We start from the raw sequence: 16,004 nt of genomic DNA, 5'->3' as shown, positions 1-16,004 counted from the left end.
TACAACTCCCAGCAGGCACCGCGCGGGAGGGGCAACTCGGGGCACGCGGCCGCCCTCCGGCGGCTGCTGGCGGGTCCCGGGGCTCGGTGCCAGCCCTCGCCGGGGCGGTGCCTCCCGCCCGTCCCCCGCCGGCCGCAGCGGGTTCCCGCAGCCGGCAGGAGGACACTGCGCCATGTGGGTGTACGCGCTGCTCTTCCTCGCCTCCCTCGTCCTCCTTCCTCTCCTCTTCCTCGCCTGGCTCCTCCTGCACGCGGGCGACGGTCCCAGCCCCTTCGCTGCCGACTCCCGGCGCCCGCCAGCCCCGCTCGTCACCGACAAGGCGGTCCGCAGGACGGTCGTTAAGACAGGTGTGGGACCCCCCCCCATACCCCCGTGGGACCCCCCCACAGGACCTCTGATCGCCCTGTGGGACCCCCATGCCCCGCTCGGACCCCCCCAATCCCCCTGTGCGACCCGTTTATCCTTCAGTGGGACTCCCCCCCAGTACCCAAATGGGACCTCCCAAACCGCGGTGGGATCCCCAGATCCCCAGTGGGACACCGCAATACCCCGGTGGGACCCCCAATCCGTGGTGCGACCCCTTCATCCTCCAGTGGGACCCCTCCAAGCCCTGGTGGGACCCTCCCATTTCCCTGTGGGACCCCCCCCATAGGACTTCCAATCTCCCTAGAGGACCCCCAATCCCCGGTGTGACCCCTTCATCCTCCAGTGGAACCCCCCCCATTCCCCTATGGGACCCCCCTCCCTAAGACTTCCAATCTCCCTGTAGGACCCCCCCAAACCCTGGTGGGACCCCCCAGTCCCTGGTGCAACCCCTTCATTCTCCAGTGGGACACCCCATCCTCCAGTGGGACCCCCTCCATAGGACCTCCAATCCCCCTGTGGGATCCCCCAAACCCCAGTGGGACCCCCCCGATCGCTGGTGGAACCCCCCCCAATACCTCGTTTGGACCCGCCAATCCCCAGTGGGACCCCCCAGTGCCCTAATACCCCAGTTGGACCCTGCATCCCACAGTGGGAGCCCCCCATCCCTTAGTACAACTCACCCCCCCCAATCCCCCAGTGGGACCCCTTCATCCTCCAGTGGGACACCCCCATTCCCCTGTGGGAGCTCCCATCCCAGCTCCACTGGGACTGTGTCACCCCTTGGTCCACCTTCCCCCCCCACCTCCCAGAACAGCATCACCCCCTGGACCAGCATCACCCCACCAGGGTGGCATTGCCCACAGCAGTGCCATCGCCCCCCAGCACAGTTTCGGAGGTCACCCCTGGGTACCAGGCGCATGCTCTATGGGGGTGCCACATCCCACCGCTGAAGATGCCCCCCCATGTGTGTGTATGTCCTGTCCCCCCCCCCCAGTTTTCTCTCCAGACAAGGTCCCGGAGCAGCTCGATGCCATCGTGGTGGGCAGCGGCATCGGGGGCCTGGCAGCTGCGGCGCTGCTGGCCAAGACGGGCAAGCGGGTGCTGGTGCTGGAGCAGCACGGGAAGCTGGGGGGCTGCTGCCACACCTTCTCCGAGAAGGGCTTTGAGTTCGACACCGGTACGGTCCCATGGTGGGAATCACACCCATAGCCCCGTAACACCCTGCCCCGGCTCCCGCACCGGGTTATACAAGTGCTTTTCCGCCTGAGCACGCGATATCCCACGGCTTCCACGCCCCAAAAGCCTCCTGCCACAGGGCAAGGCACAGCCGGTCACACCCCTAACCCCAAACTCCCGTGATATTCTATGCATCCAGGCCAGCTCCTGTAGAATTCCCCATAGACTGACTTGAGCTGGAAGGGAGCTTAAAGCTCACCCAGCTCCAACCCTTGCCCCGGGCAGGGACACCTTCCACTAGAGCAGGTTGCTCCAAGCCCCTGTGTCCAACCTGGCCTTGAACACTGCCAGGGATGGGGCAGCCACAGCTTCTTGGGCAACTTGCGTGGGCAACCCTATCGCAGGGATATCACCTAAGGGCATGTTCCCTTGCCAAAGTTTTTCTGGCAAGACAAAGTCCAGTTCCACGTTATTTATCCTTGGGATTAATGATTTACAGCAATACAGGAAGTAAAAACAACAATGCGGAACGACATTCCCAAAAGCTGCTAAAAACCATAACATTGAGCACTTTTCCCATCAACCTAAAGTGGCAGGAGGGTGTTTCCCAGCTTTTCCCTTTCCTCTCCACATGGAGAAATAAGAGGAGGGTCCTTGTGCATCCTAGGGCTGTGAAAATAAGGGAAAACCCCCCTAAAACAAAGGGAAACCGCATCTTCCAGGTATCCACTATGTGGGGCGGATGCAGAAGGGCTCCACCCTGCGCTTCCTGGTGGACCAGCTGACGGAGGGGCAGCTGGAATGGACCCAGCTCCCGCCTGTGTTCGACACCGTGGTCCTGGGGGAGCCCGGCAGCGCCAAGACCTATCACCTCTATTCCGGGCGGAAGGGCTATTTCCAAGGCTTGAAGAAGCAGTTTCCCGGGGAGGCGGCTGCTATCGATGAGTTTGAGCGGCTGGTGAAGGTAGACGGGGCTTTGCCTTCCCCTGGGGGGATGGTTTTGGCTCTGGTCACCCCCCAACGCTCAGCTATTGGGTGACTGCATGTGGTGGTGTTGCACAACCTGCCCCTGCCCAGCCCCACCTCCCTTTTCTGCCTCAAAACCCTGGAGTTTGAGGGTCCCACTCGCTGAGGATGCCCATGGTCCTACGGGGTGTGCTGGGACGCCCATGAACTCCATCCATGGGATGATGCTCCAGGACCTTCCCATGGGGTGATTGCAATTGTTATATGATCAGTGCTGAATTAGTGTGAATTATGCCTTGAAACCTCCACCACAGGGAGCTCTATGGGGGAGGAAGCGCTCCCGGTGCCTGCAGCTCCCCAGGATGCAGCACTTCAGAGATGCTGTTGCCTCTCTGAGAGGTTGCTCCAAGCCCCTGTGTCCAACCTGGCCTTGGACACTGCCAGGGATGGGGCACCCACAGCTTCTCTGGGCACCCTGTGCCAGTGTCCCACCACCCTCACAGTCATTTTGAGGGGCAGGGAGATGTCTCTGAGCACGTTCTGAGCAGCAACCTCCCTCCCACAGAGCGTCATGAGAGGGGTCATGCTGCTGGTCGTGCTGAAACTGGTGCCGCGGGCGCTGAGCACGCTGCTCTGCCGCTCGGGGCTGCTGCCCCGGCTCTGCTCCTTCTCCCGCCTGGCGTCGCGCAGCCTCAAGGAGGTGGTGACCAGTCTCACCTCCAACTGCGAGCTCAGGGCCATCTTCAGCTACATCTTCCCCACCTACGGTAGGTAGCCAGGAGGCTCCAGGGTGCACACTCCCTGCTTCTCCCTGTTTCCCGCATCCCACATCCATCGTTCCCTACAGCAGCGCACCCAGGTTGTTCCTCATCCTCACGCCTTTAGGATAAGCTACAAACCCCCACGATTTAGCACAAACTCACCTGACCTTTCTCACCCCTTTCTCCAGGCGTGGTGCCCTCCAAGGCCAGCTTCTCCCTGCATGGCATCCTGGTGGACCACTACCTCCATGGCGCATGGTATCCCAAAGGTGGGGCTGGCGAAATCGCCTTCCACACCATTCCTGTTATCCGGAAAGCTGGAGGCAACGTGTTTGGGAAGGCACCAGTGCAGAGGATCCTGCTGAACTCCGAGGGCAAAGCCTGTGGTGAGCATGGGATGGGGCACCCGTGGCTGCTCCCTGCTGCAGCGTCACTTTGAGCCGCTCCTCCCTCTCCCACCTTTCCCTTCCAGGTGTGAGCGTCAAGAAAGGTCAGGATCTGGTGAACATCTTCGCTCCCATCATCATTTCGGATGCCGGGGTCTTCAACACCTACGAACGGCTCCTGCCGGCGGAGGCGCGGGCATTGCCCGGTACACTGGCACCAGTGGGCTTCAGGTTGGGGTTTCATTGGGCTGATGGTGTTAATCCTGCTCCGAGCCACAGCAGAATCCTTCTGATTATTCCTTAGACATCCCCAAACCTTGTTGCTCATGTTCCAAACACCAGCCCTGGCGTTTCATCACAGAGTTTTTAGTGGAACCCAAATGAGTTCACCCAACCTGTCCATGGTTAGCAAAGCCTTGGCTTTGCTGCTCCATCTCCCTAAAAACCACAGCAGAGCACCCCAAAACATGAGGCAGTCGGTGGAACGTCCACTTAGAGTTGGGTTTAGTGGTGGCACAAAGTCTTCTTTGCTGCTTTGGAAGGGGCACGGTTGGGTGGGAGCTTTGTGGGTACTGATGTGGTTGATCTACAACCACTCAACTACAACCATCTGCAGAGTTGGATTCGGTGAATCCAAGAAAGAAATCAAATCTGCAAGCCAACATGGGAGCAACGTAGGTGTGAGTGAGGCTGCTTCTAGGAGAAACCACTTCTCCATAGCTGAGGATTCCAGAAAATACTGATTTTTCCCTTCCCTCCATATCCAGAGATCCAGTCCCAGCTCCGCATGGTGAGACACGGTGAAGGGGGTTTCACCATGTTCGTAGGTCTTAACGGCTCAAACGAAGAGCTGCGGCTGGATCCCGGCAACTACTACATATACAAAGGACACGACCTGGATGAAATGTAGGTTTGGCTTCACCTTGGATGTGCTTTGTTAAGCGTAAAGAGATGAATTCCAGGGTGGTGACACAGTAAATGCTCCTGAGAGATCCTCAGTGCATGGGGATTTGGTCAAAACAAGTCTTGTGGACAAGGTTTCGACCAAACCCACCTCCAACCGCTGCATCTCTCTGCAGAATGGATCGCTACCTGTCTGCTTCCAGAGAAGAAGCTGCTAAGAACATCCCTATCGTGTTTCTCAGCTCCCCATCAGCCAAGGACCCCACCTGGGAAATGAGGCACCCAGGTAAAGGCCGGAGCCCAACCACAAACACTCTTGAAAACGCTTGGAGACTTGCTGTGGTTTGGTTGGGTTTATGGCTGCACACGAGGAGTTTCTCCTCGGATAGCCACAGTCAGAGCTGCTGAGCAGGTTGCTCATGGAAAGCAGTCTTCAAGGTACCTGGATGAAGGATATGTGACCATAAAGAGCACAGGGGGAGGCTTGTGGCAGCGAAATGGTGTCATGAGGGCGGGCAGAGGGACACCAGCACCTTGTCCTGCTGCAGGTAAATCCACGTTGGTCGTCGTGACCTTCGCCAAATACGAGTGGTTTGAGGAGTGGAAGGACAAGCAGGTCCATAAGCGGGGAGATGACTACGAGGAGCTGAAGCAGGCCTTTGTGGACACCATCATGCAGAGTGTCTTCAAGCTGTACCCTCAGATCGAGGGCAGGGTGAGGAAGCCCAGGGCTTTTGGGTGCTCGAGCTCTTCTCCTGGGTCTCCTCTACCCAGCCCCATCAGTGAATGCAGGAGCTGGGTCTGGGCCTGTTGGGCATGAGGTGACACCAACCCATCATCAACCCCTGACCATGCATGGTGCGAGGGGAACGATGGTCCTCCAGGACCATCCTGGCACCAAGCTTGGCCAGAACCACCAGCCAAGGGTGTGCAAGGAAGCCCATCCCAACCCGTACCCCGCGAACCCAGCTCTCTGGAGCACGGGACACCTCACCCATTCACACCCACCCGCTGCAGACCACGTTGTCCCTTTGTCCCCTGCAGATCGAGTACATCTCCAGCGGGACGCCCCTCACCAACCAGCACTACATCGCCAGCCCCGCGGGCGAGTTCTATGGCATCAGCCACGACATGGACCGTCTGCAGGCTGAAGCCTTGGCAAGCATGAGGGCTCAGACACCAGTTCCCAACCTCTACCTGACAGGTACCATGGCCACCACCAGATGAGGACACCTCTGGGGAAGTGGGATATGAGGGGAGGAAACCTTCAACCCTGCAATGGACTGAGGGGATGAGCCACCACCGTGCCATGGGGTGATGCATGAGCACGTCCAAGTGGAGTTGCATGGTCCCAGTGGGAGGAGGAAAGGGCTGGGCCTCCTCCAGCTCCCGGGTGCTGCCCCTATGCCTGGCGTTGAGGAGTAGCTGGGCAGGATGAGGCCCTTTCCCTGCTGGGGAGGAGGAAGGGGTCATCAGGGACGCCCGGGGTGGTGCTGGGGGTGGCGTTTGGGGGTGGTGATGCTAAGGCAGCGCTGAGGGTCAGTTGGGGATGGAGGACATGGGACCACCGCTGCTTCTTGCACGATTCCAGGGCAGGATCTGTGCTTGGGGGGCTTCGCGGGAGCCCTGCAAGGAGCCGTCATCTGCGCCAGCACCATCCTCAAGCGCAACCTCTACATCGACATGGCACGGCTGAAGAAGCGCACGGAGGCCGCCGATGCCAAGAAGAGGGTCTGAGACCCCAGGGCCAGGACCCCCATCCCGCCGAATCATCCCCAGTGCCACATTCTCGCCTATAGCACATCCTTCTCTATCGCCAGACCCCCAGGATAACAGCCCAGGCAGGCGCTGGTCCTGTTTCCAGGCAGTTTGCTTTGCACTTTGATCACCTCAAGCTCTCCTCCTTCCACCCTAAAACCCACCGTTAGTGAGAAGACACCAGCGCTGATCTCTGCCACGCTCTGAAGGGCAAACGCCTCCGCCTGGTGCAGGGAGAACAGTCTCCATGTACAGGTCAAGGCAACCCCAAACCCAGGCTGCACCAGACCCAACTGTTTCCACCAGCACTTGGTGGCTTGAACCCCACCAGTGTCCAAGAGCTGCTGGACCATCGGAGGAGCATCACCCGCCACCTGCATCCCCCAGAGCCGCCGGGACAAGGGCAGCATCCTTGGGGATTTTTCCTCCTGTTCTGATGCCAAGTTTAACTCAAAGGCTTTGGGAGGAGCTCACAGACATGGTCCTTCAGGCAGGAACCAGCTCCTGCCTCACCGGGGTGGTGGATTGAGCAAATCCTCCCATGCCAAGGCTGGGTGTGACGGGATTTAAGGTGGGTTTAAAGCTAAAGAGCAACAGCGCATGGTGCTCCCGGAGACGTGTCGAGGAGCAGGATGCAGCCCCACGGCGTTGCCACCCGCCGTCGCCCATGCAAACACTGACTCCAGGTCTGGGAAAAGCTTGGGAACAGGGTCAAAGCCCTCTCCAGAGAAAGCACATGAGATCATGAATTAATAAAATCATCCTCTTGTGATTTGGGCCTCGTGATGTGGGAGCAGAAGGTGGGGATGGGGCAGAGCTGCTTCCTGATGCTCCGGTTTGGGAAGGGAAGGGCAGAGGGAATGCAGGTGAGCCCCGTCCGTGGGAACATGTTGCTGGGGCCTCATCCTGCACCACCACAGGCTGTTTTGGGGAGGAATAATCACAGAAAAGCCATAAACAGGTAAAGCAAGTAGTAAAACCAGCTGGGAAATGCCTCCTGGAGCAGGCAGCATTCACAGTGGGTGACACTGGATCAGGAGCCTGCTCCAGGAAGCTGGATGGGGTCATTTTCTCCCCGGTCTGCAATGGGAAGAAGGAATTACCTGGATGAAGGCTTGGACGGGGTGAGGAAGGCAGCGGGGTTCACCTGGTTGCTCCATGGTTCCCTCCATGCCGGCGCTTCCAGCTCATCCAACCCCCTTGGAGACACAGACCCCTCTCTTTGCTGTTTTCCTCCCCATGGTGCCAGCCCTGGGGCCCGATCCTGTCCCTGTGGCCTGTGCCCAGTTCCATTGCACACCCCGTGCCACACTCAGCCGCGCTGGCGCCAAGTCCAGCCAGGTCCGGTCCCGGCACTTGCCAACGGAGCACTTGGGGCCCATCACAAGCCAGTGGGGGGGGTTTGGACACCGTTCACCCACTGAGGGGACCCGACATGTCCCAGCCAAGGCAGAGCCGAGCTCTTCGCACTGTCAGCGCTGAGTTCCATAGCACTTGCACCGCAGACAGGAGCCACGAGGGAGGTGGAGAAGCTCTCCAGGACACTCACAGCTCAACGACGAGGTGAAGCTGAGGCACAACAAGACAGCCAAGGGGACAGAAGAGCTTTACCAGCAAGGAAACGCGTCCCACCGCCAGCCCCAAGCCCGGATCCTCTCCCAAGCCCAACGATGTCCCGTTTCCTGCTTCTTTATCCAGGTAACACACCAAGAGAGCCCCTTTTGGCTGGGTTGGGGCTGAATTAGACTGGCGCAAGCTGGAGGCTTAAGGCTGCTTCAATGGTGGATTTTGGGACATCCATGGGAGAGCTCGATCCCTTCTTTGCTTCCCACACAACCCTCCCTGTCTCCTTTTCCTGCTTCCACTGATTCTCACTGCAAACACCTTTCCCAGCCTCTCCTCACCCATCCATGTGTCCGTTAGGGTCTTTTCCCACCATCTCCAGATGGGAGCGTTTCTGGGCTGGAACCCAGCTGGTTTTCCATGACCGGTGACATTGCTGGGATCAAACATTCCTCCCAGACACCACCAGGATGTGGCTGGATCAGTAAAAGTTGCCTTCAAATCCATCATGTAGGACAAAGGACCATGCACGAGCTGTGCTGCCCCACCGGCTGTGCTCCCAGGGGAATCTCTGCTGGCACATTCCCAATGGATTCTTGTGTTTCCATGTGAGTTGGCACGTGGCATTTACCATGCAAGGCATTTACCAGGGAGGTGGAAATGCCATGAGGAGCATAAGGAGAAGAGGGAGCCCCATCTTTAGGCTCATCACAAGAGAGCTGCAATGGATGAGAAGGGGAGAGAATGGTCGATGGATGAGTTGGGAAGGGAATGGAGATGGAAAAGGGGGGAGATGGAAATGCCATACGTGGGGCTGTAGGACTGAGGAAACGGGAGCTGGAAGGGGCTCTGGATCCCGGGATGGGTTGTAGGCTTGGCTTGGGGGGTCCTACAGCTCCATCTGCAGCTCCCCAAAGACCCCAGGAGCTTGAGGCTTGCCCCGGAGATGGGCAAAGAGGAGGAAGCACGAGAAAAGCAACAGGAAACCCGCTCTGGAAAGGTGTCCAACCCTTCAAACACCATCTCACCCCTTGGTGGGGTTTGCTTTTGATCTAAACAAGCAGGGACACCTTCCACGAGGCCAGATTGCTCCAAGCCCCATCCAGCCTGGGCTGCCTCATGGACCTGATGTGTTTGCTCAAGGTCCTCTCCTCCCGTTGGCTCTGTGGTACCATCAATAAGCACAAGCGCCCGCACAGCTCCTGTGCGGAAGGTGGGCACGTCCCTGGTCTGCGGCGCAGGGGACTGGCCACAAGAGGATGGGGGCTTGGAGGGGTGAATTCCTCCACCAAAGCAAGTCTCGTTCTGTGCTCATGCATCAACCTCACGCACTGAACCTGCGCCGCCTCCCCCTGAGGGCCTCATGAATAAGCGTCTGTATTGGCATTTCTTCAGCCCCGATAAGCAGAGCCCAACCCAGCTACGAGATCAATTTGAGTTCCTTCGGTGTTTAGTCCTGGACTTTGGCTCCTGGGTGAGGTGCAGATACCCCAACACAACCCCACTCAGTGCTCACCATGTCCCAGCACGTGGCATGCCATGAGAGGGACCTCTGGGGTTGTTCCTTCCCCACTGCAGGGAGACCTTAGAGCAGCTCCAGTGCCTAAAGGGGCTCCAGGAAACCTGGAGAGGGGCTTTGGACAAGGGCCTGTAGGGACAGGACAAGGGGGAACGGCTTTAACCTGCCAGAGGGGAGATTGAGATGAGCTCTTAAGTTCTTCACTATGAGGGTGGTGGGACACTGAAGTGGGTTGGACAGAGAAGCTGTGGCTGCCCCATCCCTGGCAGTGTTCAAGGCCAGGTTGGACACAGGGGCTTGGAGCAACCTGCTCTATGGAAGGTGTCCCTGCCCGGGGCAGGAGGTTGGAGCTGGAGGAGCTTTGAGGTCCCTTCAACCCAAACCAGGCTGGGATTCCATGAAATCACCCTGAAGACACACAATGCTGGTGCTTTGATCCGTCTCCTCAGGGATGAGCACTCAGCCCAACAACCCCATGTGCGGGTGAATGGAGAATTCCCATTTTAACTCCCCATTTCCCCCTTTTCTTCCTTCCCCAAGCTCTCAGCAACCTCACCAAGAGCAAGACAAGTGCCCCCCTTGTTCCCAGCCCATCCTCTGCACTGGCTGCTGGAGTCCAGCTGGATGGGATGCAGGAAAGTGGAATTCCTCCTTTTAGTCTCTCAGAGTCTGCTCAGAGGAGCCAGGGCTGTGCTGGGACCCAGGCTGCGTCCTCCTCAGAGCCTCCATGTGGGGGAAAGGGCAAACACAACAGGAAGGATCACGAGGGAGCTCTTCACAAGCAGCTTAAACTCTATTTTAAGAGGCATGAATAACCTGGCGCCCATCCTGAGCTGCTCAAGGGGAACAGGGCCGCTGACACGGACATGGGGAAGCAGACTAGAACCGTTTCAAATCCGCTCGGGGCTGGAAGCTGTCTCGGCTCCATCCGGCCCCAGGGTTTGTTGGTCACACAGGGGCAGACCGAGCACACAAAGAGCCCTGGTTTTGTTCAAACGACGACATCGTTTTGTGCACAAAGAGGAACCAGCCTGCACTGTTGGTGCCAGGTTTCGAAGGGACCCACGCTCCAAACACACACACGATAAAACAAAGAGGTGAAAACTCGCTGCTTTTTGGTTTTAAACCCATTTATTGACTTCAACACACAGGAAACCAGAAGAAAAACTACAAAGAAATATAAAACTTCAGATCCTTCAAAGCAAAGTGCAGCAGAAAACAAACTCTTTGCTCATTCGAACCCACAGCCGGCCTCGAAGGAGCAACACTGGGCCAAAACAAAGAGATACCGAGAGGTACCATCCACCCGTTCAGCCAGGAACCCCTGGGAATGGGGGGTGGGAGATCCAAGGAGGAGCCCCCCTGGTTTAGCCTGGCCTGAGCTGTGCCTCTTCCTGGCACTGAGCAAACCAAGGTCCTCGTCCAGCTGATGCACGAGCTGCTCGTGCTTGGTCCATCCTGGGGCTTGAGGTGCTGGGGTCTGATGGTTCCGCTCTCCCAAGAGCTCGCTGCTCCCTTTGCTGACAGCAGTGGGATTCCCAACGCTACCTGGGCTGGAGAGAGGACTGGGAAAGCTCACGGGATGGAAAAGCAAACAGATGGTGAGAAATAAACCCCTTTGTCAATTTGCTTTCAGTTAAAGCCAATAAGGCAAAGCAGGAAAACGGCACACGCTAAAAACGCTGCGGGAGCAGCTCGGCAGCACATGGCATTCCATGTGCGGAGTGCGGGGCTCTTCCTCGCTGTCAGCACACAAAAGCCATCACCTCCCACTCCACATCCTGTCCATAAACCAGCCACACACACAACCAGAGCCTCAGCCTTATCCTATGGGATCTCTGAAGAGTGGCACCTTGCTGCAGGAGCTCCTTCCAAAAAGATACATTCCCCCCCGGGGTGACATTCCTAACCTTGTTTTCCTTTCCCTTCCCTCCACCTCACACTCCCGGTCTCCAAAATAGCTTCTGCAAGCACGAGCTGGGCAGGCACTTCATGGCCTCTGTGGAAACATCCCGTCTCCCACAACATCTTTGGAGTAGAACTACAATAAGAAGCAAACACCTCAGAGCTGTAAACTCCCCAATCACCACGTTTGGCAGCTTTAAACAACCCCAGAATGCCCCAACCCTGGTTTAAGTGCACCAAAGGGACCAGCAGCTGGTGACATTACATTCAAGCACTCAAAACCAGGGCCAGCAGAGCCGAGGAGCAGGAAGAGGTTGTGCTGGTGACACCAGGAGCCCCTCACATCGGTCACCGGCTCAAGGAGTCGGTGGTGATGCGGGCACAGGAGACGTGCTGCGGTTTTGCAAGGCAAGAAGCTCTGCCAAGGCTTGTGCAACCCAGGGGCCGAGCTGCCACCTCACAGCTCAGCCGGGGGGAAAGGGCACTAGAGCAGGAGGCAGCGCCGAGCGCCCGGTGGCAGCGAGCTCCGTGGCTGGGAGGCTCCTTTGGCTTCCTTCTGGGGCCTCAGTGCTGCACCTCCTAGGAAGAGGCTTGAAGGGTGCAAGCTCTGTTCATCCCAACGCTTCAAGGTTATCACACACTTTACACCACTGCGGAATGACATCTACCAGGGGGAGGGAAGCCACCTTCCAGGCGAGGTCTGCTACAACCACACCGTGCCAAGCTGGCACGAAGCTTCCTCAGCTGCCCTCCTGCATAGCATTGGACTGCAGCTGCCAACTAGTGCAAACAGCTCTAGGGGGTGAGAGGGAAGAGACAAGCAGAGAGCAGGGAAGGAAAGAGCCCCGCAGGGAGCAGGAAGGGAAAAAGCCCTGCGGGGAGCAGAAGATGCAGCTGAGGAAGTTTAAGCTACGACCCAAGTGTAAAATATGTGCAGGGAAGAGAGAATCTGGATGTTAAACCCCAACGTTGTCTTCACCACAGAGAGAGGGAAATAAATCAGATCAGATCAGAGGCCTCAGTGGATCGTTTCCAAACCAGTGCAGTCGGTCACACGCTGCAGTTGAGCATCCAAAGACAGTGGACAGAAGAGGAGAACGTCCGTGTCTCGAGGTGCTGGGTACAACCAGAGCTCTAGGGCTCGGGAAGGGGAAGGGTCAGATGGCTCATTTCGCAGGCAGATAAGATAAATCTGTATATATATAATTTCTTTCCCCCAAGAGGAGACGTCAGTACAGTAGTTGGCAAATTCCATTTCATTTGGCCACAGAGGTTCTGTCAAGTGCTGGGCACTGGCTTTTCCTGGGTCACAGGCTACAAGCCAGTTTCATCTTCAGGTAGGTGGGAAAGGAGAAATGTGTTATGAGGAAGTGAGGGGTTTAACGTTACCGAGGTGCAGGTGCAAAACTAAAAGCATTTCCCCTTCTTCTTCCTGCTGTCTGAAACCTGAACATGGTGCACAGCTGCAGTGGGGGAGGCAGCGGGTGTCCCGGGGTTCCTGCACTTTCAACGCCATCCATCATTACTCTGCTGAGCATCCGAGGAGGAATCTAGATCTGGAAAGGTAAAAAGAAAGGTTTAAACGATGTGAAAGCATTGCTCTTCTACTCTGAGAAAGCACCGGGATTTCTGCCTGGCTGCTTTGCTGCACCTCAGGGACGAGTCAGGGAATTCCTGGCAAGGGAAACAAATTCCTGAAATCCTGGCGAGGTTAAATAGGGAAACTGACACAGAGAAACCATCCCTGTGGCACTCGGGTGGCTTCTCCAGCCCAGGTACTGCTGCAGTTTGGGAAGGGAGAGCACTGAGCCTCCGCTCCTAACAGCAACACTGAAACCGAGCTGGGCACCGCCTGACTGTGACAGGCAAAATCCTTAATCCCATTTGGAAGTGTCCATTGTCACGGTCCCCCACATGCCAACAGCCTTCCAAAAGCCTGAGCTTCAGCTGTGGGTGACTTTCTGTTTTCTTCCCTTGCCTCCTCGTCTTCCTACTGCAGAAAATAACTACAGACACTTCTGACTTCAAGGACAACCGGTGAGGAAAGGCTCAAAGGGAAAAAAGTCCCCAAATCCTGCCCTTTTCCTGCTAAAATCCTCTTTGGAAGAAGTCATTTGAGCCCGTGACCCAGCACGCCCAAGCTCAAGACTCTCAAACTTCCAGCCTGTGTTAGCTCTGCCACCATTTCTCAGCATTATCACCCCATTTCCTGGCAACCCCCTGTTTCGACACCAAGAGCGGGGCCTTTGCTTCAAAATGCAGCTTTCCAACCAAAACCCCGTGTGGCTCCGGGACCATTCCCAGGGCGAGAGGCCAAGGTACCGTGTTCACCACGCAGACCAGCACCACAACCTGCCCAGCTCCTCTTTTAGGTACATTTTACCTTCTGATCCAGTCTCTGATAATCGCCAGATTTGGGCCGTCGACCACTTTTGGACCTTTTTCCTTCCAGAGCAAAAGCAATGATCTTTGGAGAGAGAAACAGGGACAAGGTGAGGGGGACAGCAGTGACCAAATCAGCTTTTCCTCACTTCAAACATAGCTGCTTTCTAATGCTTGTTCCAAAGCACTTCGAACAACTAAATACCAACACCAAACCCAGAACAGATGGAAAGCAGGCGGTACCTGAGGTCTGCCTAACACACAGCAAACAATAACAGTTTGTTTTCTGTCTCCTACCTCTAAAATAGCTTTACAGGAGGGGACAAAAACCCCCAGCAGAAGACAGTTACATCACTTGAGCTGCATTAAGATTATTTAAGGACAAACCTTCTGCAACCTGCTACAGAAAACTCCCTGTCAGCAAGAAAACACGGGGTAACTTCCCCCATCTTTTCCTTTTCCCCTCTCTCAGCTGAAAATAACCACCAGAGCTGAGGCCTCCTGATTTCCACAGAGATCCAACCCCTTTCCCAGCTCTGACACCCTCCCAAAAGCTGTTGGATCAAGGCTTCAATTAATATTAGTATTATTATATCAAACTAATGCCGCTCACCTTGCGCTTGTTGTGATACGCTACGTACAAGGCAGCGACAATAATCGCAGTGGTCACCAGGTAGGCAAAGAAGTGGCTGCTCTCCGACTGGTCCCTGGGAGAAGGAAGGCTCTTCCCTCCCTCCTTAGCAAAGGAGGAGGCATCGCTGCTGCCTTTAGCCCCCTCTTCTTCCTCCCTGGGGCCTTCTTCATTCTCTAAGAAGGTGTCGTCCTCACCAGCGGAGGAAGTTGATTGTGGTGGCACGTTTTTATCTCTTGATGAGTCCCCATCATTGCCCTGGTTCCCGGTGTTGCTCTCCTGGTTCCCGGTGTTGCTCTCCTGGTTCCCATCATTACCTTCCTGGTTGTCGTCCTGGTTCTTGTCATCATCATCCTTGTTCTCGGTGTTGGTGTCTGCGTTGTTGGCCTGGTTCCCACTGTTCCTGTCTTGGTTGCTGGCCTGGTTCTCGTCCTCATTCTTCTCCTTCTCGGTCTCCTCGTTGTTGGCCTGGCTCTTGTCACTACTGCCATTCTTGCTACCCTGCTTCTTGGTGGTGCTGCCCTGGTTCTTGTCCTGTTTCTCACTGCTAGTCTCCCCGTCCTTGCCCTGGCCCTCATCATTGCTCCCCGTATTCTTGGCTTTGGTCTCCTGGTTAGTGACCTCATTCCTGTTCTTACTGTCGCTGTTCTTGCTCTGGTTCTCAGTGCCAGTGCCCCCGTTCTCAGCTGTGCTCCCAGTGTTGTCAGTGCTGCTGGGCTGGCTGTCAGCCCCATCCTTGCCGTTATTTTGGGGGTTGTTGCTCTGGTTTTTACCACCGCTGCCGCCACCCTGGGTGCTGCTGTCCTTGTTGCCTTTGTCCGTGCTACTGGTGCTCTGGGTCTGGTTGCTGCTGCCCTGCTTCTGGCCATTGTCACCCGCACCATTGCCCTGTGTGTTGCCCTGGGTACTTGTGCTGCTGCTCTGCCCATCCTGGCCACCATCACTATTCCCTGTACCATCACCAGTGCCGGGCGCTCCCGCGTCCTCCTGTGTCACCCCTCCATTGCTCGTCTGTGATCCGCCCTGCGTGTGATCCGCCCCGGGGTGCTGCTCTGCGGTCCCGCTGGACACATTCGTATGCTCCCCGCCGGCGGTGTCCTGCACGCCGCTCGCTCCAGCCTGGCCCGCTCCGCCGGTGCCTGCATCACTTTTGCTGGACTCGTCTTGCTGCTGCCCCTCCGCTGCAGGAACAGAGCTCACGGTCACCGGGATCGCCGCTCCCCGGCCCCGCCGCCCGCTCCCGCCCCGGTGTCCCCCCCCCCCCAGCCCCGGTGCCCCCCGCACCCCCTCCCGCCCCCCCGCTCACTGTCGACGCGGGACACGGCGCGGAGCAGCAGGAGCAGCAGGAGCAGCCGCTGCAGCATGGCGCACCCGCACCCACCGCTTCCGCTTCCGCTTCCGCCACGAGATGTCGCGACAGCGCGGAGGCGGCGGGGGGGGGGACGAGAGCGGCCGCGGGGAGGGGCGGAGGGGATGTGGGCGTGGCTTAAAGGGAAGGGGGCGTGGCTTGCGGGGAGCAAGGGGTGCGGCTTGTAGGCGGAATAGAGGCGTGGTTTGAGAGAAGTGGGCGTGGTCTGTGCAAATTAAGGGCGGGGCTTAGCGGCGTGCGGCTCCCAGTGGGGACCGGGAGCTGTTTGCTCCTTTCCCGTGTGGATAACTCATCCATTGAAGGCTTATCCAGACCTTCC

The 16,004-nt window shown here is 57.3% G+C and overlaps 2 protein-coding genes across 2 annotated transcripts; one reads left to right on the top strand and one right to left on the bottom strand.

The window, feature by feature from the left end:
* The first annotated feature begins 44 nt into the window (after nucleotides 1–44).
* RETSAT (retinol saturase) lies at nucleotides 45–7,088 on the top strand. Its single transcript, XM_030510008.1, has 11 exons — nucleotides 45–347; nucleotides 1,361–1,543; nucleotides 2,265–2,506; nucleotides 3,074–3,275; nucleotides 3,458–3,655; nucleotides 3,742–3,861; nucleotides 4,423–4,561; nucleotides 4,735–4,844; nucleotides 5,107–5,273; nucleotides 5,603–5,762; nucleotides 6,150–7,088. The coding sequence occupies exons 1-11, from the start codon at nucleotides 173–175 to the stop codon at nucleotides 6,293–6,295; spliced, it is 1,842 nt and encodes a 613-aa protein (XP_030365868.1). The 5' UTR covers nucleotides 45–172; the 3' UTR covers nucleotides 6,296–7,088.
* Nucleotides 7,089–10,510: 3,422 nt separating this feature from the next.
* TGOLN2 (trans-golgi network protein 2) lies at nucleotides 10,511–15,770 on the bottom strand. The gene is made up of 4 exons (XM_032920368.1): nucleotides 15,623–15,770; nucleotides 14,299–15,497; nucleotides 13,687–13,770; nucleotides 10,511–12,859 (listed from the first exon to the last, which is right to left on the bottom strand). Exons 1-4 carry the CDS (start codon nucleotides 15,678–15,680, stop codon nucleotides 12,854–12,856), a joined length of 1,347 nt encoding a protein of 448 aa, XP_032776259.1. The 5' UTR covers nucleotides 15,681–15,770; the 3' UTR covers nucleotides 10,511–12,853.
* Between the last annotated feature and the right edge of the window lie 234 nt (nucleotides 15,771–16,004).

Source organism: Strigops habroptila, chromosome 21 (genome assembly GCF_004027225.2).
Source record: "Strigops habroptila isolate Jane chromosome 21, bStrHab1.2.pri, whole genome shotgun sequence".
Classification (NCBI taxonomy): domain Eukaryota; kingdom Metazoa; phylum Chordata; class Aves; order Psittaciformes; family Psittacidae; genus Strigops; species Strigops habroptila.
This window is presented reverse-complemented; position numbering and strand designations above follow the sequence as displayed.

Coding starts and splice junctions, on each gene's coding strand:
- RETSAT (XM_030510008.1), top strand. CDS start 173: ATGTGGGTGTACGCGCTGCTCTTCCTCGCCTCCCTCGTCCTCCTTCCT. Junction 2,507..3,073: donor AGTTTGAGCGGCTGGTGAAG/GTAGACGGGGCT, acceptor TCCCTCCCACAG/AGCGTCATGAGAGGGGTCAT. Junction 3,656..3,741: donor CTCCGAGGGCAAAGCCTGTG/GTGAGCATGGGA, acceptor TTTCCCTTCCAG/GTGTGAGCGTCAAGAAAGGT.
- TGOLN2 (XM_032920368.1), bottom strand. CDS start 15,680: ATGCTGCAGCGGCTGCTCCTGCTGCTCCTGCTGCTCCGCGCCGTGTCC. Junction 15,498..15,622: donor CGCCGTGTCCCGCGTCGACA/GTGAGCGGGGGG, acceptor CTGTTCCTGCAG/CGGAGGGGCAGCAGCAAGAC. Junction 13,771..14,298: donor CGTATCACAACAAGCGCAAG/GTGAGCGGCATT, acceptor CTCTCTCCAAAG/ATCATTGCTTTTGCTCTGGA.